Below are 27,774 nucleotides of genomic sequence, written 5' to 3'. Positions count from 1 at the left end.
ATCCTTATAAACTAAGACTTTTGTTTACTGCCTTCAGATGAGACTAATGGTGAATTTCTAAGGTGAACACTATAATAAAAGGTCATTTATATAATCGAAAATTTCACTGTTGCTGTCACCACTAAAACATATCTTATTTCTGAAGGCTGAAGTTGCATCTTGCAACGAGAAAAAAAAACTGTTTTCAATAAGATCAATTTCAAAGAACCTTTGTGCTTTGTGATCCAGTCAAAATTCGAATAGTGAGAAAATACTTTTATCCTATTCAGAACAGTATTTGATGCAGTATTTGAACAGTATTTGATGCATCCTCTTAAGCCATCAGCCATTTCTCTTAATCAGCTGAGTCCTGTGCTTTGGTCATGCATGAGAACACATGCTGTGATATATTGCTGGCTCAAGTTTAATAAAGAGCTATCTTCACATTGCATTTCTTTCTTTTTGATAGTCTAGCTCCACAGTGAGAGCCTATCAAACTAGTAAGTCACGAGTGACCATGAGCCCTGGCTTCAGCTCGCAGTGGAACAGCAGCCAACCAGCCTGGAACACATACTCCTTTCCAAGAGCCAGCCTGCATTACCAGTCCCATGCCAGCTATACCTACTGTACTGGACACCCTGCTGTAAGTACCTCATTTTTCTGTATTTTGAAAATTGGATGCTTTATGAAGTTATGTTTTCAATCTAGAGTGGGTATCTATTAATTGGGCTTTTTTTTTCTAATAACATAACCCTTCTACAGTAAGAATAGGCTGCTCTTGAGTAAAAGAGATAAGAATTTAAGAAGTTTTTTAAGTGTTTAAGTAACATATTTGGATGATTTTTGCTGAAAACTGATATTGCACTAAAAGTTATTTCTAAGTGATGTAGTGTTGGTGTGGAGACTGGATACACATATATCTCTAGTTTTATTCTTCTGGTTTCCTTTTGACTGTTGCTTATGAATTTAGTTGGTTGCTTTTGTGCTAAGACAGAGTGCCTTTCAAAATGACATAAGAAGCCAGTGCGGGGGGATCCCAGATGCCCCCACTTTCATCAGTGGCCTAGTTGACATATTTATACAGACATAAATATGTGGAAATCTATTCATCAGTAGAGTATTTTCCAGTTGCTATCACACAGACATCTGAGGTTGTTGGCATAGATGACTCAAAGGGCAAGGGAAATAAACCTCTAGTAAGGGAAAAATCAACTCATGGAATTTGAGGACCTTTTAGAATAGGGTACCTGTTCCACCAGTATGTGTTTCTGTGTTTCGATTCAATTCTCATGACATAAAATTTTTCTTTGATTGTAAATTACATTTTGTATACTTGGAAAACGTCATGATTAATGTTGATTAGTAAATCTCTCTTCACTGCTAAGAACCCATGTACAAGACTCCTAGAAAGTGAAAGACCTTTGAAAGTGAATCACACATGCCTCTCGTAGCAGATCGTCTAATTGGTGAGTCACAGTAGGCATGGATTCTGCAGCCATTTCATTCAGAAGACCTATCGTAGACTTCTGTACTTCGGCTATCCTGTTGGCATTTTAAGATTATGGAACTATAAAGTATGCAGGGCTTCTAAGTTGAGAGAATGTGTCTCAAATATCATGTCATAATTTCACTTAAAAGAAGACTCAAGGAGTTCACTTAAAATGTAAATTAGTATGACTTTTTTCATAGGCAATTTGGAAATAACTAACAAAATTTAAATTGCACATACTTTTGACTCAATAATTAAACTTTTGGCATTTAATTGGACATTTGCAGGATATATATACAAGGATAGTGTTAACAACAGTTTTGAAATTACTTGGACCTAAATAACCATCTTTTCTTTTCATTTATCTTTTCTTGTAACAAAACTTTATTAAACATTATTAACAATTTAATATGATTAGTATTTTTCCAGGTGAAAGAAACCCAAGAGTGAACAAGACAAAATCTTGCTCTTACAGAACTTCTATTCTAGGGAATGGGGAAGTTGGTTATTATGTAAATAAACATAAATACAAAGAAGCAAACAAGAAAGAAAATTATGCCACAATGTCATATGCTAAGCAAAATAAATTCTACATAGAGACTTAAAAAAAGTTGAAGTAACAGAGAATAACTGGGTGGCTACTTGAGATTGTGTGGTCTACCAAGTCCTCATGCAGGAGGCCGGGTTTTATCTGAGATCTGAATGAAAAAGAGGTATCACTAGGCAGAGTTCGGGAGGATGAGCATTCTAAGCAGAGGAAACAGTGCAAAGGATCTGAGGCAGGAATGAGCCTGGTTCCCTACACAGGGAGAAAGTCATTGGAACGTAGGAGAGAATAGAGAGATAAAGTCAGAGAGAGAGACAGGGGCCACTTTATTCAGATTGAAAAGTAGCACTTTGTAATACCAAGTAAGGAGTTTGTATTTTTATTTAACTGTGATGGAAAACCATCGGAGTGTTTTAAGCAAGGAAATGACGTGACATAATTTTTTTAGGACTCAGTCTGGCTGCTAAGTGGAAAATTTCTGGTGGAGTAATAAGAAGTAAAGCACAGAGTCAAATTAGGAGAGTTTTACACACACATGTGTGTGACTGCAAAAAAAAAAAATACATTTTCTTGTAATATCCTTTGACCTATTTGATGTTCAAAATATATGGAACTTGTTTTCCTAATGAAAAACCAAGTTGCATTTATTTTTGCATAAATTTTTCTTTAGAAACCCGTTTCATATCTAATGTCTCATTAGTTTCTTCTTGAGTAGTTATTTGTCAAGCCAGAAGTTGACAAATTTTGATTTAATAAAGTATTTTCATTCATATTCTTATTGACTTCAAGGTCATCTAAAAGTAGCTGACATTAATTGAGCACTTAATGTTTTCCAAGCTCTGTACTAAGTACTTTTACATGCATTTGACACACACACACACACACACACACACTTTTTTCAAAACAACCCTAGGAAGTAGTTACTATTATTATCATTTTAAGGGTTAGCAAAATGAAGTTCAGAAAATATTAAGTATTTTTCCCTAAGTGACACAACAAGAAGTGGGGTCTGAGATTCCAAAGATTGGCTGTCTAGCCTCCCATTAGTATTCTTATCCATTGTATTATGTTGTCCCTTGACATTGAATCACTGTGTCTTTATTTACATACCAAGGACAATTACATGATTGTATCTTAGATAGAACCCTTGTTAATCATTTAGTTTAAATGTGCATGTTACTCTTTAGAGTAATATTTGCGTTTACAGGATGCTTGATTTTAGCTCTGGGGGTAGGAGGAAACAATAGGTGCTATCATGTCTTAGAAACCACCAGGAAAATTACAGGTTATCTAGCTACTTTTTGTACTTTAAGGCCCAGCATCTGATACTTTCTTTTGTCCCACTGCTGTGAGTCAAGTAAGTCAAGTGAGTCAAGTAAGAAAAGTAGAAGCAAAAGATTAGAAAATCCTTAAAAAAATAGTCATGGGCGATACACTTCTGATTTCAAGGACACTCTGAGGATCAACTTTAAAGCCTACTTGGCATTCTTTCATTATTCCCACATTATAACTTTCTTTCAAATTTCCTTCTATGCCTGATCAGATGGCATTAAACTCTTGACTCAGCCATCAGTGCTCATTTAACTCTGCTACTGCTTTGTGTAAGGAATTATATAATCTAAAAATATACCAGAGGTTCAATATAGGGAGACTTTGAGGGCTGGATTTGGAAGACAACATGCAAAAATGTTGACTATTTCGTAGTTTTTACTTGAGTTCATTTTGCAAGAGAAATATTTGGGGCTTCAAAATGTGAGAGTGGATTCCATAGTTGCTATGCAGCCTAAGATCCACAGTGGTTTCGTGGTTAAAAACCACAGAAATGGAATTCTTGTCTGAATAGATTCCCAGTGATTTTCTTGAGTCATATAATTTAGTAGCCTTTAATGGAGCTATAAATGCTTTGCCTGCCTTGTGAGACTCATGTCCTTTTCTCCAAGTCACTAGTTTGATTGAAGATTTCCAGTTTTTTAACTGGATTTCCTGGAGTTACAAGGGTGTCAGCCAATGTGGTATTTGTGTAGTAAGTATATATGACTCAAAGGGTTCCCCCTTTGCCTCTATTCCCCTGCTTCTAAGGAATCCTGATATCCCATGAATGTCCGGTTAGTTAACTTGGAATTGGTAACCTTGAAATTTTATTCTCAGATTTAATCTGAGATTTTATCTGAGAATGCAGTTAGGCCTCTGCCTGACCAAGTAAGGATTTTCTCAGAGCCCTTTTGTATGTCACTGTATTAGTTTCCTATGACTGCTGTGACAAATTACCACCAATGTTGAGCTAAAAGCAACATGTCTATCTTTTATAGTTCTGGAGGTTGGAAGTCTGAAATGAGTTTCATTGAGCTGAAATCAAGGTGTTGGTAAGGCTGTGCCCCCTCATGAGGCTCTAGAGGAAAATATATTTCTTGGCTTTTTCCAGCTTCCAGAGCTATATTCATTGCGTATCTTGGCTCATAGGCCCTTCTTTATCTTCAAGGCCAGCAGCATAGCTTCTTCAAATCTATCTCTGCTTCATCTTCAGATCACCTTCCCTATGTATAGTCAAATCTCTCTCTGCCTTGCTTTTACAAGGTCACTTGTGATTTCATTTAAGGGTCCACCTGTCTAATCCAGGATAATCTCCATGTCTAAATATTTTTAACTTAATCACATCTGCAAATATTGTTTTGCCATATAAAGTCATACTCACAGGTTCTGGGGGTTGGGTCATAGACATTCTGGTGAACCAGTATTCACCTTATGCTGATCATAATATTCCATGACTCAACGACTAATTTCTGAGTCATTAGGTAAGTATTTGGGACTTCTTGAAATTAATGAGGCTTATCTTATTGACGGAGATAATATGAGAGGGATTCTTTGAGTGATGGAGGATGAAATCCCTGTGGCAATTCAAAATTATTGAAACTCACAAATATAAGTTTGATTTTCCAGAAATCCACTGTTTTTCCACTTCTAAAATGAAGTCGATGATAACTATCCCCTTGGTAACTGCTCCAATACATATCTTAAAAGAAAATACAAAGACAGAATTACTAAAGCTCTACCAATGTTTTATTCACTGCACTAATAAATGAAGAAACAATTTCCAGGCATCTAGAACGCCCTCACCATCTTGGATAATGTTCAAAAAGTGGCAAAAAGTAATATTCAAAATATTCAAGTAATGGAATATTATAACTTTTAAGCCACATATTAAATATGGAAATACCTTTTGTTATTCAAGGAAGCTACTAATATATAAGTGAACTTATTTAGTCATATTATTTGTAGTACATTTTGTTCCAAAAATCATTCCACAAGTTTCCAAATAGTATATGGACTTGTATGTGGGCGTGATCTTTCATTTGACACTTCTGTTAGTAGCTAAATGATAACTCTGTCTGCTTCATGACAACATATGGAATAACATCAAATTTCCAACAACTTTCTATTAATTGATAACCATTATGTGAGGATAATGTTAATTATAAAGAAGAGGATTCATTGGCTGCCTTCATACTAGCTCTCTGGTCTCCCCGCCTCTACTCCTCTCTTACTCTTTTTTTTTTCTCACATTTGAAATTATTGTAATTTATATGATCCTAGGGACATGGAGAAGAAGGGAATTAGAAAGAGATGGAAAGTAGATAGGAATGATCTGATCCTATGTGCTGAGGCCAGGAGCCTGTGTACCTTCTTTTTTTTTTTTTTTTTTTTTTTTTTCCTTTTCCAGTGAGGAAGTACAATATGACTTTTCACCTCATTGAGGTTAATCAGGAGACAGTGCCCAAGTGTAGCCCAGTTAATAAGGGAGACAAAGCAGAAAGAGGTAAAGAAAACAGAAGAGTGATGGTAATGCGCTCAGAGGTTCATGCTCCCTGCAGATAGTGGAGGCTTCTTCTAAGCCTTCGTCTATCCCTTCAGAAAATAGGAGGCACAAAGGAGAAGAAAAGTGGGAAGCCTGTAGTAATTTTCTCTTTCCAAAAAAAAAAAAAAAAAAGATGTGAAAGGGGAAGGGTGCAGACCTAGTACTGTCTTGCTTGAAGAGTTTCTCTTTTAGTCATTAAATAGGTTTCCAGGAGGTTTCCTCCCTATAAACTTCTTTACAAGACTCAGAGACAACTGCCTTTCACCAAGAGTTAGGTTGTCAAATGGAACAAGGGTTCCCAAACCTACCAGAAAGGACATTAGCCCACGGTAAACACATTTTCTGTCTATATCCATGGCAACTGCCTATATCCATGACACCTAATGCCTGAATAGCTGTTTCCTCCACCTAGACCATGCTTTTCCCCATGGACAGGGACATGGAATTTTTTTTTTTTTTTTTAGAAGTGTATAGAAAAGATAGGAAGAGATAGCAAGTCTCCTTTCTTCTACATGAGGACTTTTATGCATCAAGATCACCAACTTTGCAAATAAATAGCAAATCCTCTGTCACAGGTCCTCTATCTCTGAGCTCCAATGCCTAAGCCAGAAAGAGATCTTGGAATCACAGCTTACTTGTTTGTAGTTTCTGAAATGATACACAAATGCTGGGATTTAGATTATTAATTTTCATTGGTTATTCTAATTATTTTATTCTATTTACTGATGTGTGGAAGTGTATCAACAGTAACAATCAGAATTGCTCTATACTAGCTTAATAGTAGGTTTACCTAGACTCTTGGAGCTATGGAAAATTTTTCAGAAAGTACTGAAAATAGACAGTTTTCAAAGATAAAATGAACATATCTCCAGATACTGTAAATTCTCTTTTGTAAACTGATTTGCCTGAAAATTCACCAGTATTACAATAGTTAAGGTCAACATATTCCCCAGTTTTCCTAGTTTATGCTTATTTCATAGTACAGTTATTAATGATACCCTCTTTAACTCTAAAATGTATTTAGGTTTAGAAGTTATATTATATGGTCTCCCTACCACAGTCCTTTACAAAAAAGCCATATTCCTTGCACATAAATCTTACTGTGATTCATTGCTGCAGGGTTTAAAGTCTCCCCAGGGAGCACCAACAAAGGCGATGCCTCATGTAATGATTAATCAAGTACCATAAACCAATGGGGCTTCTAGTCTTTTCCAGCCATGTATATATCTCTGTGCTAAGGGAGAAGGATAGTCTGGAACTTAAATCTTTTGCAATTATTTAAACTTATAATGAGATGTTTAGATAACTGAGAAATGGGATACAGGACATGTAATTTTTCAAAATTCTTCTAGGCATATGTGAACAGTTTGAAGACCTTGGCTCGATGGTAGTTTCCCTAAGCTTCATCCATTTTTTACATCACGGAGGCCACTCTTAGTGAAAGGAGCTGCTCAGAATTCAGAACTCTAGCTGCCCCCAACTCTGCTCAATTTTCCCAAAGGCCAAGAGATTAAATACTCAGCACACCTGTATCTCTTTCATTGTATAGCACATCTAAGGTCATAATTTTTTCCCCTAACAAAAATCTCCAAGACTAAATATACAAGGCAGATAATAACATGGTTGACTTCATTTAAGGTGGGTTAAAAAACTTTATCAATTAAAATTATTTTACTACTCATAACAGAACATCCAACTGACAGTGGCTTCAAATGGTAAGGTTTATATTCACTGCCTGAGTGAAAAGCCTGCATGTAGGGGTGCACATTTATATTAGTCAAAGATGACTTCAATAATGCCACCCAGTCCACATTTCTCTCTGCAATATGATATTGCCATTTCCCAACCAAGAAATGGGGTCTCAAAGTCCACTTCTTGAAACTGGCTGACCTTTGTAACTCACTTCTAATTGGTAGAATGTGGTAGAAGTGATGCAGTGTGACTTTTAGCTTAGAAAAAGCTATGCAGCTTCTATCCGGTTTTCTTGAAAAGCTTAGTTTCTGAATGCATTCTCTCCGGAAACTGTCACCACACTCTTCCAATCAGCATGCAATGAGGAAGCCCCAGGCCACATGGAAAGACCATATGTTGGTTCTCTGGGCAATAGTTTCCTGGGCCTACTTCTTGAGGTACCAGACATGAGCGTGAATGACTCTCCAGATGATTACATTCTCTAACTGTCTGAGCCACTTTCAGGTATTGGTTTCTTCTCATCTAAAGTCCTAGGAATGAGAGAGAAGAAACAAATCATTCTCATTGTGTCCTATCTAAATTTCTCACCTGCAGAAACGATGATCATAACAAAATGGCTGTAGTTTTAAGCCGCTAAACCTGGGTTGGTTTATTTTTCAACAATAGTAACAGAAACAATAACTATTTCTACATTTGGTGCAGCAGTTGATCAACATCATCTAAGAGACAGGCTTGTTCTGCCCTTCCTCTTTGCCATCCTCTGTATGTTGGTGATGTCACCTCTCTTTGAAACAAGATGAAATCTATAACTCTAAACCTTTCATTTATGCAGTACAGTGCTCCAAGAAGGTAGGAAGAAAGCAGGGGATTTTACCCTGTGCTACAATTTTTAGAAACATTTTAAATAAGATTTTTAATTGTCAAATAAAAATTGTATACATTTATGGTATATATCGTCATGTTTTAAAATATGTATAAATTGTGGAATGGCTAAATCAAGCTAATTAGTAAATGCATTACCTGATATATTTATTTTTTATGCTGAAAACATTTAAAATCTACTCCATCAGCAATTTTTTTATTATACTTTAAGTTCTAGGGTACATGTGCACAACGTGCAGGTTTGTTACATATGTATACATGTGCCATGTTGGGGTGCTGCACCCATTAACTCGTCATCTACATTAGGTATATCTCCTAATGCTATCCCTCCCCACTCCCCCCACACACAACAGGCCCCAGTGTGTCATGTTCCCCTTCCTGTGTCCAAGTGTTTGCATTGTTCAATTCCCACCTATGAGTGAGAACATGCAGTATTGGTTTTCTGTTCTTGCAACAGTGTGCTGAGAATGACAGTTTCCAGCTTCATCCATGTCCCTACAAAGGACATGAACTCATCCTTTTTTATGGCTGCATAGTATTCCATAGAGTATATGTGCCACATTTTCTTAATCCAGTCTATCAATGATGGACATTTGGGTTGGTTCCAAGTCTTTGCTATTGTGAATAGTGCCACAATAAACATACGTGTGCATGTGTCTTTATGGCAGCATGATTTATAATCCTTTCGGTATATACCCAGTAATGAGATGGCTGGGTCAAATGGTATTTCTAGTTCTAGATCCTTGAGGAATCCCTACACTGTCTTCCACAATGGTTAAACTAGTTTACAGTCCCACCAACAGTGTAAAAGTGTCCTATTTTTCCACATCCTCTCCAACACCTGTTGTTTCCTGACTTTTTAATGATTGCCATTCTAACTGGTGTGAGATAGTTTCACGTTGTGGTATTGATTTGCATTTCTCTGATGGCGAGTGATAATGAGCATTTTTTCATGGGTCTGTTGGCTGCATAAATGTCTTCTTTTGAGAAGTGTCTGTTCATATCCTTTGCCCACTTTTTGATGGGGTTGTTTGTTTTTTTCTTGTAAATTTGTTTGAGTTCTTTGTAGATTCTGGATGTTAGCCCTTTGTCAGATGAATAGATTGCAAACATTTTCTCCCATTCTGTAGGTTGCTTGTTCACTCTGATGGTAGTTTCTTTTGCTGTGCAGAAGCTCTTTAGTTTAATGAGATCCCATTTGTCAATTTTGGGTTTTGTTGCCATTGCTTTTGGTGTTTTAGACATGAAGTCCTTGCCCAAGCCTATGTCCTGAATGGTATTGTCTAGGTTTTCTTCTAGGGTTTTTCTAGTTTTAGATCTAACATTTAAGTCTTTAATCCATCTTGAATTAATTTTTGTATAAGGTGTAAGAAAGGGATCCAGTTTCAGCTTTCTATGTATGGTTAGCCAGTTTTCCCAGCACCATTTATTAAATACGGAATCCTTTCCCCATTTCTTGTTTTTGTCAGGTTTGTCAAAGATCAGATGGTCGTAGATGTGTGGTATTATTTCTGAGGGCTCTGATCTGTTCCATTGGTCTATATCTCTGTTTTGGTACCAGTACCATGCTGTTTTGGTTACTGTAGCCTTGTAGTATAGTTTGAAGTTGGGTAGCGTGATGACTTCAACTTTGTTCTTTTTGCTTAAGATTGTCTTAGCAATGTGGGCTCTTTTTTGGTTCCATATGAACTTTAAAGTAGTTTTTTCCAATTCTGTGAAGAAAGTCATTAGTAGCTTGATGGGGATGGACTTGAATCTATAAATTACCTTGGGCAATATGGCCATTTTCACGAGGCTGATACTTCCTATCCATGAGCATGGAATGTTCTTCCATTTGTTTGTGTTCTCTTTTATTTCATTGAGCAGTGATTTGTAGTTCTCCTTGAAGAGGTCCTTCACATCCCTTATAAGTTGGATTTCTACGTATTTTATTCTCTTTGAAGCAATTGTGAATGGGAGTTCACTCATGATTTGGCTCTCTGTTTGTCTGTTCTTGGTGTATAAGAATGCTTGTAATTTTTGCACATTGATTTTGTATCCTGAGACTTTGCCGAAGTTGCTTATGAGCTTAAGGAGATTTGGGGCTGAGATGATGGGGTTTTCTAAATATACAGTCATGTCATCTGCAAACAGGGACAATTTGACTTCCTCTTTTCCTAATTGAATACACTTTATTTCTTTCTCCTGCCTGATTGCCCTAGCCAGAACTTCCAACACTATGTTGAATAGGAGTGGTGAGAGAGGGCATCCCTGTCTTGTGCCAGTTTTCAAAGGGAATGCTTCCAGTTTTTGCCCATTCAGTATGATACTGTCTGTGGGTTTGTCATAAATAGCTCTTATTATTTTGAGATACATCCCATCAATACCTAGTTTATTGAGAGTTTTTTGCATGAAGGGCTGTTGACTTTGTCAAAGGCCTTTTCTGCATCTATTGAGATAATCATGTGGTTTTTGTCTTTGGTTCTGTTTATATGCTGGATTATGTTTATTAATTTGTGTATGTTGCCAGCCTTGCATCCCAGGGAAGAAGCCCACTTGATCATGGTGAATAAGCTTTTTGAATGCTGCTGGATTAGATATGCCAGTGTTTTACCGAGGATTTTTGCATCAATGTTCATCAGGGATATGGGTCTAAAATTCTGTTTTTTTGTTGTGTCTCTGCCAGGCTTTGGTATCAGGTTGATGTTGGCCTCATAAAATGAGTTAGGGAGGATTCTCTCTTTTTCTATTGATTGCAATACCTTCAGAAGGAATGGTACCAGATCCTCCTTGTACCTCTGGTAGAATTCGGTTATGAATCCGTCTGGTCCTCCACTTTTTTGGTTGATAGGCTATTAATTATTGCCTCAATTTCAGAGTCTTCTATTGGTCTATTCAGGGATTCAACTTCTTCCTGGTTTATTCTTAGGAGGGTTTATGTGTCCAGGAATTTATCCATTTCTTCTGGATTTTCTAGTTTATTTGCTTAGAGGTGTTTATAGTATGCCCTGATGATAGTTTGTATTTCTGTGGGATCGGTGGTGATATTCTCTTTATCATTTTTTTATTGCATCTATTTGATTCTTCTCTCTTTTCTTCTTTGTCTTGCTAGCAGTCTATCAATTTTGTTGATCCTTTCAAAAAATCATCTCCTGGATTCATTGATTTTTTGAAGGATTTTTTTTGTGTCTCTATCTCCTTCAGTTCTGCTCTGATCTCAGTTATTTCTTGCCTTCTGCTAGCCTTTGAATGTGTTTGCTCTTGCTTTTCTAGTTCTTTTCATTGTGATGTTGGGGTGTCAATTTTAGATCTTCCCTGCTTTGTCTTGTGGGCATTTAGTGCTATAAATTTTTCTCTACACACTGCTTTTAATGTGTCCCAGAGATTCTGGTGTGCTGTGTCTTTGTTCTCATTGGTTTCAAAGGACATCTTTATTTCTACCTTCATTTCGTTATGTACCCAGTAGTCATTCAGGAGCAGGTTGTTCAGTTTCCATACAGTTGAGTGGTTTTGAGTGAGTTTCTTAACCCTGAGTTCTAGTTTGATTGCACTGTGGTCTGAGAGACAGTTTGTTATCATTTCTGTTCTTGTACATTTGCTGAGGAGTGCTTTACTTCCAACTATGTGGTCCATTTTGGAATAAGTGCGATGTGGTGCTGAGAAGTATGTATATTCTGTTGATTTGGGGTGGAGAGTTCTGTAGATGTCTCTTAGGTCTGCTTGGTGCAGAGCTGAGTTCAATTCCTGGATATCCTTGTAAACTTTCTGTCTTGTTAATCTGTCTAATGTTGACAGTGGGGTGTTAAAGTCTCCCATTATTATTGTATGGGAGTCTAAGTCTCTTTGTCAGGCTCTAAGGACTTGCTTTATGAATCTGGGTGCTCCTGTATTGGGTACATATAGATTTAGGAAAGTTAACTCTTCTTGTTGAATTGATCTCTTTACCATTATATAATGGCCTTCTTTGTCTCTTTTGATCTTTGTTGGTTAAAAGTCTGTTTTATCAGAGACTAGGATTGCAACCCCTGCTTTTTTTTTGTTTTCCATTTGCTTGGTAGATCTTCCTCCATTCCTTTATTTTGAGCCTATGTGTGTATCTGCATGTGAGATGTGTCTCCTGAATACAGCACACTGATGGGTCTTGACTCTTTATCCAATTTGCCAGTCTGTGTCTTTTAATTGGAGCATTTAGCCCATTGACATTTAAGGTTAATATTGTTGTGTCTGAATTTGATCCTGTCATTATGATGTTAGCTGATTATTTTGCTCATTAGTTAATTCAGTTTCTTCCTAGCATCAATGATCTTTACATTTGGCATGTTTTTGCAGTGGCTGGTACTGGTTGTTCTTTTCCATGTTTAGTGCTTCCTTCAGGAGCTCTTGTAGGGCAGGCCTGGTGGTGACAAAATCTCTCAGCATTTGTTTGTCTGTAAAGGCTTTTATTTCTCCTTCACGTATGAAACTTAGTTTGGCTGGATATGAAATGAAATTCTGGGTTGAAAATTCTTTTCTTTAAGAATGTTGAATATTGGCCCCCACTCTCTTCTGGCTTGTAGAGTTTCTGCTGAGAGATCTGCTGTTGGTCTGATGAGTTTCCCTTTGTGGGTAACCCAACCTTTCTCTCTGGCTGCCCTTAACAGTTTTTTCCCTTCATTTCAACTTTGGTGAATCTGACAATTATGTGTCTTGGAGTTGCCCTTCTGGAGGAGTATCTTTGTGGTGTTCTCTGTATTTCCTGAATTTTAATGTTGGCCTGCCTTGCTAGGTTGGGGAAGTTCTCCTGGATAATATCCTGCAGAGTGTTTTCCAACTTCTCTCCGTCACTTTCAGGTACAACAATCAGACGTAGATTTGGTCTTTTCACATAATGCCATATTTCTTGGAGGCTTTGTTAGTCTCTTTTTACTCTTTTCTCTGTAAACTTCTCTTCTTGCTTCATTTCATTCATTTGATAATCAATCATTGTTACCCTTTCTTCCAGTTGATCAAATCGGTTACTGAAGCTTGTGCATGCATCACGTAGTTCTCATGCCATGGTTTCCAGCTCCATCAGGTCATTTAAGGACTTCTCTATATTGTTTGTTCTAGGTAGCCATTCGTCTAATCTTTTTTCAAGGTGTTTAGCTTCTTTGCAATGGGTTTGAACTTCCTCCTTTAGCTCAGAGAAGTTTGATCATCTGAAGCCTTCTTCTTTCAACTCGTCAAAGTCATTCTCCATCCAACTTTGTTCCATTGCTGGCGAGGAGCTGTGTTCCTTTGGAGGGGGAGAGGTGCTGTGATTTTTAGAATTTTCAGCTTTTCTGCTCTGTTTTTTCCCCATCTTTGTGGTTTTTATCTACCTTTGGTCTTTGATGATGATGACATACAGATGGGGTTTTGGTGTGGATGTCCTTTCTGTTTGTTGGTTTTCCTTCTAACAGTCAAGACCTTCAGCTGCAGGTCTGTTGGAGTTTGCTGGAGGTCCACTCCAGACCCTGTTTGCCTGAGTATCAGCAGCAGAGGCTGCAGAACAGTGAATATTGCTGAACAGCAAATGTTGCTGCCTGATCGTTCCTCTGGAAGCTTCATCTCAGAGGGGTACTCGGCTGTGTGAGGTGTCAGTCTGCCCCTACTCAGGGGTGCCTCCCAGTTAGGCTACTCAGGGATCAGAGACCCAGTTGAGGAGGCAGTCTGTCTGTTCTGAGATCTCATACTCTGTGCTGGGAGAACCAGTACTCTCTTCAAAACTGTCAGACAGGGACATTTAAATCTGCAGAGGTTTCTGCTGCCTTTTGTTGGACTATGCCCTGTTGCCAGAGATGGAGTCTACAGCGGCATGCAGGACTCCTTGAGTTGCGATGGGTTCCACCCAGTTCGAGCTTCCAGGACACTTTGTTTACCTACTCAAGCCTCAGCAATGGCGGGCGCCCCTCCCCCAGCTTCAGTGCCGCCTTGCAATTTGATCTCAGACTGCTGTGCTAGCAATGAGTGAGGCTCCATGGGTATGGGACCCTGTGAGCCAGGAGCAGGATATAATCTCCTGGTGTGCCGTTTGCTAAGACCCTTGGAAAAGCACAGTATTAGGGTGATAGTGACCGAATTTTCCAGATGCTGTCTGTCACCTCTTCCCTTGGCTAGGAAAGGGAATTCCCTGACCCCTTGCACTTCCTGGGTGAGGCGATGCCTCGCCCTGCTCCGGCTCTCGCTCGGTGGGCTGCACCCACTGTCCTGCACCCACTGTCTGACATGTCCCAGTGAGATGAACCCGTTACCTCAGTTAGAAATGCAGAAATCACCCGTCTTCAGCCTCGCTCAGGCTAGGAGCTGTAGACTGTCGCTGTTCCTATTCGGTCATCTTGGAACTGCCCCCAGCAATTTTTAAGAGTATAGTACATTGTTACTACCTGTAGTCCCAGTGTTGTACCATAGATCTCTGGAACTTACTCTTACCGTATGACTGAAATTTTGTATCCTCTGATCAACATCTCCCCAATTCCTCTAACCAACTCCAGCCTTTGGTAACCACCATTCTACTCTACGTCTATGAGTTCAATGTTTTAGGTTCCACAAAATAAGTGAGATCATGTATTTGTCTGGTGCCTGGCTCATTACACTTAACATAATATACTCCAAGTTCATCCATGTTGTCATAAATGCTAGAATTTCCTTCTTTTTAAAGGTTGAATAGTATTCCATTTTGTGTATATGTGTGTATATGTATACAAATGTGTGTATATGCATATATACACACACATATACCTGCACACCCAGATAGACATACATGGAGATACATACATACAAACACACGTACATACACATATATGTGTGTATATCTATACATACATGTACACACATTTTATTTATTCATTCATTTGTTGATGAACACGGATTGATACCATCTTCGCTACTGTGAATAATGCTGCAGTGAGCATGGAAGTGCTGATATCTCTCCAACATACTGATTTTACTTCCTTTGGATTATGTCCAGTTTTGGGATTGCTAGGTCACATAGCAGTTCTTTTTACTTTTTAAAGAAACATTCATACTGTTTTTTTGTAATGACTGTACACCAATGTGGACAAGGGTTCCCCTTTCTCCACATTCTCTTCAATACTTGTTATCACTGATCTTCTTGATAATAGCTATTCTTGTAGCTATGAAGTGGTATTTCATTGTGGTTTTAATTTGTATGTCTCTTGTGATTAGTGATTTTGAATATTTTTCTTTTAGTATGCTGTGAAATTTGGTTTGGTAGTATTTTGTTGAGGATATTTGCATCCATGTTCATCAGGTATATTGACCTGTAATTTTCTTTTCTTGTAGTGTCCTTGTCTGGTTTGGTATCAGGATAAATTAGCTGGCCTTGTAAAAAGGAGCATGGAAGTATTCCCTTTGCTTCAGTTTTTTGAAAGAGTTTGAGAAGGATTGAAAATAGATCTTTAAAAGTTTGATAGAAGTTAGCAGTGAAATCATTAGATCTTGGCTTTTCTTTGATGGAAGACTTTTTATTAGTTCAGTCTCCTTACTCATCATTAGTCTGTTCAGATAGCCCATTTCTTTGTGATTCAGTCTCTGTAGGTTGCATGTGTCTGGAAATGTATCAAATTCTTCCTGACTATCCAATTTCTTGGCATATAATTTTTCCTAGTAGTCTTATGATCTTTTATATTTCTGTGGTACAAGTTAAAATGTCTCCTCTTTTCCTCCTCTTTTCCTTTCTTATTTTGAGTTGTATCTCTCTCTCTCTCTTTTTTTTTTTTTTTTTTTTTTTTTTTAGTCTAGCTAAAGATTTGTTGATATGGTTTACCTTTTTCAAAAATCAACTCTTAATTTTGTTTATCTTTTCTACTGTATTTCTAGTCTTATTTCATTTACTTCTGCTCTGGTCTTTATTATTTTCTGCTTTTTGCCAACTTTGATATTAGTTTGTTCCTGTTTTTCTAGTTCCATGAAGTGTAATGCTAGGTTGTTTATTTGGGATCTTTCTCCTTTGTTGATATATGTAAGTGTGTGTTGCTATAAATTTTACTCTTAGAACTGCTTTTGTGGCATCCCACTAGTTTGGGTATGTTTTGTTTCCATTTTCATCTCAAGATGTTTTTAAATACCCCTTTTAATTTCTTCCCTTTTAATTCTTTGATTAGAGAATTTAATTCATTTAAATTCGAGGTAATTATTGATATGTAACTACTTACGACTGCCATTTTGTTCATTGTTTGCTGGTTGTTCCATTTTCTTTCTCTCTTGCTGTCTTCCTTTGTGATTAAGTGATTTTCTTTACTGGTATGCTTTCTTTTAAAGTGGGGCATTAAATTTCTTCACTGACTTAATGGTTTTCAAAAGCATGTTTACTTTTTATGTATTTGTGAATTTTCTGGAATTCCTCCTGTTATTTCTAGTTTTTATATATATACACACACACACATATATATATATATGGAAAAATATATTTCATATATTGTGGTAGGAAAAGATACTTGATATAATTTCAGTCTTCTTAAATTTGTTAAGACATGTTTTGTGATGTCTGTCTGAATCTATCCTGAAGAATATTTCATGTGCCCTTGAGAAGACTGTGTATTCTGTCGTGGGTTGGAATATTCTGTATGTTTGTTAGGTTGACTAGCTCTAAAATGTAGTTTATTTCGTATGTACTTACTAATTTTCTGTCAGAATTATCTCTCAATAGTTGAAAATGGGGTATTTAAGTTCATTACTATCATTTTAATTAGTCTCTCTCTCCCTTTAGATCTATTAACATTTGCTTTGTATATTTAGGTGGTCTAATGTGAAGTACATAGATATTAATATTTTTGTTATAGTCTCTTGAAGAATTGACCATTTTGTCATAACATGAAATTCTTCGCCTCATTTTACAGTTTTTGACATAGAGTTTACTTTATCTGATTTTAGTATAATTACTATTCCTGATGTCTTTTGATTTCCATTTTCTCGGAATATGTTTTTGCATCCCTTCACTTTCAGTCTGCGTGTGTTCTTATAGCTGAAGTGAGTATCTTCTAAGTAGCATACAGTTGGGTCTCTTGTCTTATAATCTACATTCAAGGTAATTATTGATATGTAATGACTTCCTGCTGCCATTTGTTAATTGTTTTCTGGTTATTGCATAGGTTCTTTATTCCTTTCTTCCTCTCTTGCTGTCTTCCTTTATGATTAAGTGATTTTTCTCTACTGGTATGCTTTGATTTTTTACTATTTATCTTTTGTGTATTTACTATAGATTTTTGCTTACCAGGAGGTTTACAAAGAGCATCATATACTTATGACAGGCTATTTTGAGCTGACAATAACTTTTATTACATAAAATAACTATGATTTTACTTCACTCTCCCTGTAGAATTTTGTTATTTTTGTGGAGATAAGGTCTCACTATGTTGCCCAGACTGGTCTTGAACTCCTGAGCTCAAGTGATTCTTCCGTCTTTGCTGCCCAAAGTGTAGAGATTATAGGTGTGAGCTACTGTGCCTGACCCCATTGTAAATATTTGCTGTCACAATTTGTATCTTTTTATATTATGTATCCCTTAAAATTTATAGTAATGATTATTATTTTAACCTTCATATTAAAGATATAAATGATTTACACACTAATCTTACAGTATTAGAGTGGTCTGGATTTGACTGTGAGATTCATAATTTCATATGTTTTTTGTTGCTACTTAGCTTCACTTTCTTTCAGCTTGAAGAACTCCTTTAGACATTTATTATAAGACAGGTCTGGTGGCAGTGAAATCCTTCAGCTTTTATTCATCTGGAAAAGTCTTTGTGTCTCCTTTATTTCTAAAGGACAGTTTTGCCAGGTACTTCATCACTTTAAATATATTATCTCACCCTCTCCTGCCCTGTAAATTCTCTGCTGAGAAATCCACTGTTAGCCTTATGGGAACACCCTTATATGTTATTTGTTTCTCTTCACTTACTTCTTTTAAGATCTTTCTTTATCCTTGATTTTTTACAGTTTGATTATAATATATTTTGGTGTAGTCTTATTTGGATTGAATCTGAATGGAGACATTTCTACCACTTGGATATTCATATCTTTCTCCACATTTTAAGTTTTCTGTTATTTTCTGCTATTATTTCTTTAAATAAGCTTTGTACCATTTTGTCTTCTTCCTGAACTCTTTTAATTTTCTCTTTAGATGCTATCCCATAAATTCTATCAGCTTTAATTATTTTTCATTCTTTCTTATTCTTCTCTGACTATATATTTTCAAATAAGCTGCCTTTGACTTCACAGATTTTTTTTCTGCTTCATTAATTTTGCTATTGATGCTCTCTACCACATAGTTTAAATTTCATTCATTGTATTATTAAGGTCTAGAATTTCTCTTTAAAAGTGTTTTTAATCTTTCTGTTAAATTTCTTGTTTTGGTTATTTATGGTTTTTCTGATTTTTTTTTGGATTATTTTTCTTTATTTTCTTGAAGTTTGCTTAGCTTTCTGAAAAAATAACTATCTTGAATTCTTTGCTTTTTAGTTTGTATATTGCTGCTTCTAGGAGATTGTGTTATTTGGTGGTGATACGACTTCTTATTTTTTTGTGTTTCTTGTTGCCTTACCTTTATGTCTATGCATTAAAGAATTAGGGACTTGTTCCAGTCTTTGCAGACTCACTTTTTCTGGGAAAGCTCTTTAGTAGTAGTCAGCTTAGTTAGAGATTCTGAGCATGTCTCTGGTAGAGTCTGAGAGTGGGTTTCCTCCTTGAATCCTTAGGTAGTAAGTCTACCCTGGTGGCTCCAGGCTCAGATTTCCTGTAGTAACCCAGCTTGATGCCTGAATCAGCGGGTATGTTGGCTTGATGCCTGGTTTCATAGGGTTGAGCCTGAATTCTAGAGACACTGGGGTAGACTTACTGATCTGGTCTGCAGGTATATTAGTCAGAGGTCTCCAGAGGGACAAAACCAAAAGGATATATGTATATATAAAGGAGAGTTTATTAAGAAGAATTGACTCATCTGATTAAAAGACTAAGTCCCATCATAGGCCATCCGCAAGCTGGGGAAGAGAGAAGCCAGTAGTGTGCCAGTCCAAGTCTGAAAGCCTCAAAACTAGGGAAGCTAACTGCGTAGCCTTCAGTCATGGCCAAAGGCCTGAGAGCTCCCAGGAAGCTATTGGTGCAAGTCCCAGAGTCCAAAGGCCAAATAACCTAGAGTCTGATATCCAAGGGCAGGAGGAGTGGAAGCAAGTTTCCAGCATGGAGAGAAGAAAAAAAAAAGACTCAACAAGCAAAGTTATCCGCCTTCCTCCCTCTGCTTTGTTCTAGCTGCTTTGGCAGCCAATTGGATGATGCCTACCCACATTGAAAGCGAGTCTTTCTTTCCCAGGCAAACGACTCAAATACCAGTCTTCTCTGGCAGCACCCTCACAGATACCCTAGAAGCAACACTTTACTAGCCATCCAGACATCCCTCAATTCAATCAAGTAGACACCTAATATTAACCATCCTAGCAGGGATGGGAATAGAGCCTAAGTTCACTGGCATGTGCCTTCAGTCTGAGTCTACAGGGACTTGTCTGGCACTGGGGTGAGCCTGGCACCTGGGCTGAATAGGATTGGCCTGGAACCTGAGTTCTTGAGGGACTGGCCTGGACCCTGGGTCTGCTGAAGCAAGCCTGAACCCTGAGCTTTCTGAAACCTGGGGCCACATGGACTGGACAGGTGCCTGGAGCTGGCCTGATGCTGGGACTGGCGTGAAGCCTGGATCTGAGAGGATTAGACTGGAACCTAGGATAGCCACTGTTCGCCTAGTACCTGGAACCACTGTGGCTTACCTGAGGCTGAGGTTGGGGCTGGGGCTATGGGGGCTAGCCTGGAGCCTTTGCCACTGATAACCTGCCTGGATGTTGGGTTTATATAGTGCTGGCCTAGAGGCTAGATCTCTGAAGGATGGCCTGGGTCCTAAGGTCTTGGGAGGCTGGCCTGGGACCTGGGTATACAGAGGTAGTCCTAAATCCAGGGTGTGTGGGCCTACTCCAATCCTAAGGTCTATTGGGACAGATGTAGATTCTGGGTATGCTGGAGCTGGGCTGGGCCCTGGGTCTCCAGTAGTGTGTGTGGTGCTGCAGGGTTCAGCCTTAGTACATTGTTAACTAATTAAGTTCAGGATTCTGTAAGTGCCAAGAAAGGAGAATGACTATTGGAAAATAACCAACAGTGTCTGCTATAGGTGCCCAGACCTATGCTATTTTACCTCCTCAACATACCCTGCGGTATTTCCTAGATGATACAGGTTTCTTGAAACAAAAGTTTTAAAATCATAGACTGAAAGCCAGCTCCTATTTATAGGAGTTATTTTAATATTTTAAAAGAATTTGTATTCTTTTCTGTGATTATACCATTTAAATATTCATAATATTTTAAAAGAATCTGTGATTCCTGGTCATGTGTATGGTTTGTCAATGCTCATTTGCACACGGCTCTAGGAGAACACACAGGTTTTCCAGGTTTTCCTGTCATAAACTTTGTCCCTTCTTTTATATGATTATTCAGAGGCCAGGACTTGATTCATGGAAATGTATTTGTTTCCTGACTATACTTTTTAAGTTGTCTAGTATTCTTATATCTTTGGAGAAGCTGATTCCCAGCAATGACCCCTTCAATGCTCTTGAACTTTGAATGAGGTCACATCATCAATGCAGCAAACATTAACTTGAGTACATACTATCTGCTGGGCATTATGCTGCGTGGGCACAACAATAGGAGGTAGAGTAGAAGACGAAGGGAATGATGAATATTATAAAGTGTCCACATATTCAAGTTGCTTAAAATCTAGTGGAGAAGAGAACTGAGGAAACAGAGAGATATTAGATGATGGTAGCAAGGTTCTAAACCAATGATTCCCAAATGTTAAATGTGGACCCTTTAAACACTATAATTTGAGGAAGTTGCAGGCATGTTATGGTTAAGTATTGGGACCCTGGAACCAGTCTGAGTTGGGTGCATATCCCAACTATCATTGCTCTAGCTGTTTGACCCAGAGCAAAGCTATTAAATGTCTCAGAGTCAACTTCCTTCTTTATGTAATAAGAGAAGTATACATTGGTTTTTAATGTCATTGTGAGATTTTAACGAGATAATATGTGTAAAGCTGTTGAACACATAATTATTAGTTATAAAACACTTAATAAATACAAATCATATTAAAATAGGAAAGCAGTTTCAATTTGAGTCATCAAAGAAGGCTTACAGACTCCCAGTTTATACTCTTAGGGTGGCATCTGTTTTTAAGATCCTGAGACACAGGCTTTAAACTATTGAGAGCCCCTCAGGTACAAAAAGACTTATTTGTGTCTGCCTGGAAATGTCAACCTTTCTCCTTTATCTGCTGTTTAACATTCATACTTTAGTAGACCAAGACAATGAAAGCATTAAAACTTTGCCAAGATTTAGTCAATTATAGTAAAGTCTAAGATTTAAATGCTATTTTTTTTCATATGTTTTTTTCCAAGTGGCAGTGTTTTCCAGATAAAATTGAGATTCCTGTTATGCTTTTCTCCCTTATGACTTTTATTTTTCACACATGGTCTGAAAGACTGAGATTTCATCTGGTATATTTCATTCTCTTCGTTTAGTTCCTAGCCATGATGGAGTCTCCTTTCCCACGGCCTTTCCTCTCTCCTAATAGTCCCTTACACCATTTCCATAATGCATGACTCGATACTACTCAATTCTGAGTGTTCCAAACAGGTGTTCTGGGGAAAGGATTCAGCCATCCATCTGGGCTTGGTCTATACCTCCCATGGCAGATGATTAAATTTTGTAAGACATTGTTGGAAATCCAGGCCGTGGTATTTTATGCTGTTCTACCTAGTTTTGTATGTTTGATTTTTTAAAAAATCTCCTGTCATGATAATTATTAAAAATTAACATTGAAGTTGATTAAATGCAGTATGTGTCACATTAAATAGTAAATTTTAAAATTATCAATAAAATATTACCTTATGGAAATAAGCTAGATGCAAATATTTTAGTTGCTAGCATGGTGTCTTATACAGTTTGGTTATGATCACTGGGACAAGATTAAACTCTCTTCGTAACAGGGAATCTGACACATGAGAAGAGTTTAAAGATTTTTTTTTCCAAACATGGTACCATACTTACAAAAGGCACATGAAATGGAAAGGTTTTAGTTTATGATCAGTGGTGTTCTCAATGCTGTGGCTGACATATATTACTAGTCTTATCTGGTTTTTTGTTTTGTTTTTTGTTTTTTTTAATCTATGAATGAGGCCTGCTAAACACAATCTTATAAAGCTGAGTATTTGATAGAAACAATGACAAAACATATTTACATTATAAGAGGTCTGTTTTGAAAAGTAAAATAATTTTAAGCTTAAAAACAAAAATGCTTCTGATTAGCTCCCTTCACCCTTTCAGGGAAGGCAAATTCTATCAGTCACATTGATGAAGAGACTTTCAATGCAATCTGTTAAGACCAAGCTTTGTAGTAGTCACAGGCAATGAACTTAAATTACATCAACTTATCAACTGGGTTCATTGGAACATCTCTGTAATCACTCGTGTATGAAGACCCAATAAGGCTGAATTGACCTTTTTTCTTTTTCTTTCAATTACAACATTGGTGTAGATTCTCTTGGGACAAACGCTCAAACTTTTAAAATATATTTTAAAGTTGAAGTGAAAATTCAAACTTTCTCCTAAACACCTTTTGGTTGTGGATTGTTATTTCTCAGTAGCTCTTTAAACCGATGCATATTTAAAATAAATACTAATAAAAACAAAATATATAATATATATAATAATTGTACCCCTCTAAACCCAACAGGCAGCTGCAGAGGCAGAATATTGTCAACACTTTTGAAGCTCTCTTATTCTCCTTTAAAGCATCCCCTTTCCAGCTCCCAGAGGTAACCCTAATCCAGAATTTTCTATTAAGCATTTCCTTGCCTTTATTCATAGTTTTGCCACTTTTAGGTACCTAAATATATTGTTGACTCATTTTTAACTTTATATCAATGCAAAAGGCACTACAGGTATTTTCAGAATCTTTTTGGTTTTACTCAACATTATGTTTTTGAGATCCATTCATTATGATGTGATTAGCTATAGGACATTTGATTATATATAGTTCATTGTCTGAGTATATCATGACTGATTTAACCATTTTAATGTTGAAGGGAATGTAGGCTGTTTCTTGTTTTTAGTATATAATGAGCAATGCTGCCGAATCCCTGTTTTCTTGTCCACATGTTGTCTATACCACGCATTGGTATTGCTGGGTTGTAGGGTGTAGCATAATCAAATTGTCTAGGCAGATTGTGGCTACACTATAACTTATGGTTGAGCATGAGGCTTTTTTCCTTTTCTGTGAAATGCTCTACTACCTTTTCTTCATTTTTATATTGCAATATTTGTCTTTTTCCTTAGGATTTGTAGGGTTTCCCTATATAGCTAGATAATAATCTTTTGTCAGCTCTCTATATAGCAAATATCTCCTATCAATTTCTTCATTATATTTCATTTTTATGGTGCCTTTTGATGAACAGCGTTCTTAATTTGAATGTAGTAAAATTATTTTAAAAATTGATAATATATTTTGTGTGTTGTTTGATAAATTATATTTTACCGCAAGGCAGATAGTGGTTGTGTCTTTTTTCCTGTCTCCCTTACAGGATAATCGAAACAAATAAGCCATTTTTCACCTCTTTTCCATTATAAATTCTCCCTTAGAACTTCTTTTGTGATTTTTGTATTGGAAATTGAGGGTTGGCTAAGTGAAATCAGATGTTCAGTGCAGCGTGTTGCAGCATGTCCCAATCTGTTGGCTTGTTTCTCTCTTCTCTCTTTGTATGTGATCTATGGAGCCACCAAAAAGTTATCTGGGGAAGAACAATGGCACATTTAACTCAGATTCTATTCCAGACAAGCTTATCAAAGAATTTCTGTGGAACAAGTACAGTGTTATTCCTGATAGAATTCTGTCAAGATAGATAGAACACATAGGACTTACCAAAGATGGAAGGCCATCACATTTGTTAGTCTAGGACTTCCTTTTCTTCAATCAACAACATATGTGAACTTTCTTTTCTTGCTAGATATATAGAATATATCTTCCTTTGGATTTTCGCATAAAGTGTAATAATATAGCTTTATAGTAAAGTATTTAAATCTTCCCTTAGTAAGAACCAAAATGTGTTTTCCAGTTGTTCTTTATTTTCATAATGATACAGTGAATGAGGGTGTATGTAACATAGTGTATATATGTTTATGTGTATATGTACATGTCAGTAAGTATATATCTCCATATGTTTGTGATATGGCTTCTTTATAATTGTTTTAGAGAAGTAGAATTGCTATGACTAATGATATTTTCACTTAAAATTTTTATGGAAATGCTAAATTGCCTTATCACCAAAGTTGACAAGGATATGCTTCATCACAGTCTAGCTTATATTAGATATTGTCAGTTAAGTAGACTTTTGTTAATTTTAGTGAAAATAGTATTTTATTGTTCTAATTTGTATTTCTTTTATCACTGCATTAGCCAATCTTGTTTTTGAATGTTTCTCAGCTATTTATAACTTTTTAACATTTGAGTTCCTTCCATGAATAAACATAGAGTGATAATGTAAAGCAGTGTAACTGAAGAGATGCTTGCCATTTCACTGCAGTTGTATTTTCATCATAAAAGCGATAGAATTAAATTTGTATCACCTGCAAATTGGCATTTTTGTGGCTATTTGTACTTCATCTACAAAATCACAAACCTAACCATGCTAAAAATGAACAAATTTGGGTTTGCTGCCTGAAACCTTTAGGTGGGTGTTTTAAAATAAAATAAAATAGCAGCAAATATTCAAAACACTTTCACCAGTGTTATCTCATCTGATCCATTGCATCTTTCTAACAAATCGTTATATCAACAGATGTCAAATTAAACAAAACAAAGAACAACAGAATGCTTATCTATTTATTGCTGCAAAAGTACTTAAACAGGTGTCATATATTCAAGATTCTAATCTCTGTTCCAGAGAGCAAGCTTTTAGTGAAAATATTTGTAAGTGTTATGACCAAATGTAACAAAGGCATAAATAAAATCCAGGAAAATTACAAAATTAAAATTAAGAGGAAACACTAAGGAGAGTATATAAGCATCTTAACTTTCCTGGTAATGTTCTGTTTCTGAAGCTGAATGATATCAACACAAGTATTTGCATGTATGCTTTATAATTTCTCATATTTGTAAAATACTTAAAAAAAATTAAAACCTCAGTGCTTTTTTTTTTTTTTTTCATTTCTACAGTGGCATATAAAAAAGGATTACCACTCTAAAGCTTAATGATCACATCCAAGGGGTTCAAATGCCAGTGCATTTGGCAGCAATTCAGTGCAGGGTTTGCGGAGCCAATTCTCCAGTTCTGAGTAGCCTCAATGCCTCAACCTAATCTGGCAGAGGGAACACTCCGATGATAGCAATTACTTCAGTTCTCAGTTTGTTGAGTTCATATCGCCCCACAAGTAATAAAAGTTCTTAAAAGAGTTTGCTGAAAAGAATGAAAATAGGCATGGTACATGACTCAACAAATCTACTCCAAACCGCTTGTGTGAAAATATATACACATATTTAATTTAGCCAACTGTTCTCCTTGATCGATAGTTTGCATTTATTACACTATAAATCTGATGCTCATAACCTTCCACAGCTTCCTAAATTGAGAGAGTAAATTTCTGAATTTTCCCAAAATGTGCATGTTACTGAAACCTAAGGGTAAGTGTCATGGACTTCTCGTGATCATCTAGATCACACTGAAAGGGTAATTGTCACTTTGGGATTTACTAATTAAAACACCTAGGAATATTTTGTGAATCTGACTCTTCAGGGTAGGAGGTCTGTCTTGTTTAAACAAATAAAACTTTTGTTGGCAAAGATTTTTACTGATGGACAGGAATAAAGATGTAGCCTCATTTTGTAGGGGAGAGGTAGTGCATATTTAACAGATACACATTTGGACCTGATGTTGGCTTTGCATTCACTCTCAGGTACCACAGCAGAAATTTACCCTGTAGTCGCATTGCTTTGGAGTGGTGTTCGACATTGCTATCAGTGGTAGTTAACATTTATGGCACAATTCATTTAGGTTTTTACGAGTCCTTCATATTCCCTTTATAACCCCAAACAGGAAATGTCCGTGTGGGGAATGAGTAACACTATACACCAAAATCTCTTTGATTTTCATTTTTATGTTAATAGTCACTAAATTTCTAAACCCAGGATGTGTAGTTTTCGGAATCTTAAGTATTATATATACCTTGGAGGTCTCTAAGAGTCATCTGAATGGAATTTCTCACTGCAGACTGATAGTCTTCTTTGACCCACTTTGAAATAAAATAGTTTAGGGCTAAATATTTGATGTAATATGACACATAATACCATTAATTTAATATCCATTTAATAAGCTAATATCCATTGCACATTTATTGAGAACCTACTATGCGCCAGGCAGTTTTCTAGGTCCTATAGTGCATTTGTTCTGCTATTTACATGGCGGATTGCTGTTATAAATTTAAAAATCTCAGGCCGAACTAAAATAGAAATCTATTTGTTATTCATGTGAAGTCCACTAGGGGGTTAGAAGTTTTTTCACTTAGGAATTAGGGTACTAGTTTCGTTATATGTCTCAAACTTGCAACCCCCTTTAGCCTTGGGGCAATCCCCAGGAACCTCTTCATTCCAATTAGCAAATAATGGATGAGAGAATAGGGAATTGCCATTGAGAGGTCTTCGTGAATCTGGCCTTGAAGGGGCACACATCACTGCCTCCACATTCTGTATTCTAGGACTCAGCTATATGGTCATGCTGATTTCAAAGAAAGTGGGAAATGTGGCATAACCATATTTCTTGGAAGAGAGGAAACAAATTTGGTGAGTATTAAGCTAATCTCTGCCAAATGTGCTATTGTATTTGGTAAGACAGATGAGGTTCCTACTTGTATGGAGCAACCATTCTGGTATAGTGAGATAGACGATAAACAGGAAAACAAATATATAAATAAGAATCGCAGGTAGTGATGAGTGCTGGAAAGTAAACAACAAGGGGTAGTGGGATTTAGGATGAACAGCAGAGGGAAAAGAGCTCTTTTAGGTAGCATGATGAGAGGGCAAATGTCTGTTGCAATGAAATCCCTTTTGAAGCTTGAATTAAGGGAAGAAGTTGGCCATGTAAAGACCTAGAGAAAAGCTTTCCAGACAGGACAAAGGGCAGAATCTGAACAGGCTTAGTATGTATGGATGGCAGAAAGAAGGTAAGTCTGGCAAAACTTACTCAATGAGGTTGGAATTGGATGGGATGAGCAGAGGAGAAGCAGGGAATATGTTATGCAGTTCCTGGA

The 27,774-nt window shown here is 36.8% G+C and overlaps 1 protein-coding gene across 7 annotated transcripts in view; it reads left to right on the top strand.

Moving 5' to 3' along the window:
* The window catches only part of RBMS3 (RNA binding motif single stranded interacting protein 3), a 1,486,333-nt gene that overhangs the window by 619,157 nt on the left and 839,402 nt on the right, over positions 1–27,774 (top strand). For all 7 annotated transcript variants that reach the window (XM_065539818.1, XM_065539816.1, XM_065539814.1 and 4 more), the window contains exon 4: positions 449–622. In XM_065539818.1, the coding sequence (XP_065395890.1) occupies positions 449–622 (174 nt within the window). The remainder of the gene's footprint in view (positions 1–448; positions 623–27,774) is intronic.

The sequence above is a fragment of the Macaca fascicularis genome, chromosome 2 (assembly GCF_037993035.2).
Source record: "Macaca fascicularis isolate 582-1 chromosome 2, T2T-MFA8v1.1".
NCBI classification, from domain to species: domain Eukaryota; kingdom Metazoa; phylum Chordata; class Mammalia; order Primates; family Cercopithecidae; genus Macaca; species Macaca fascicularis.
This window is presented reverse-complemented; position numbering and strand designations above follow the sequence as displayed.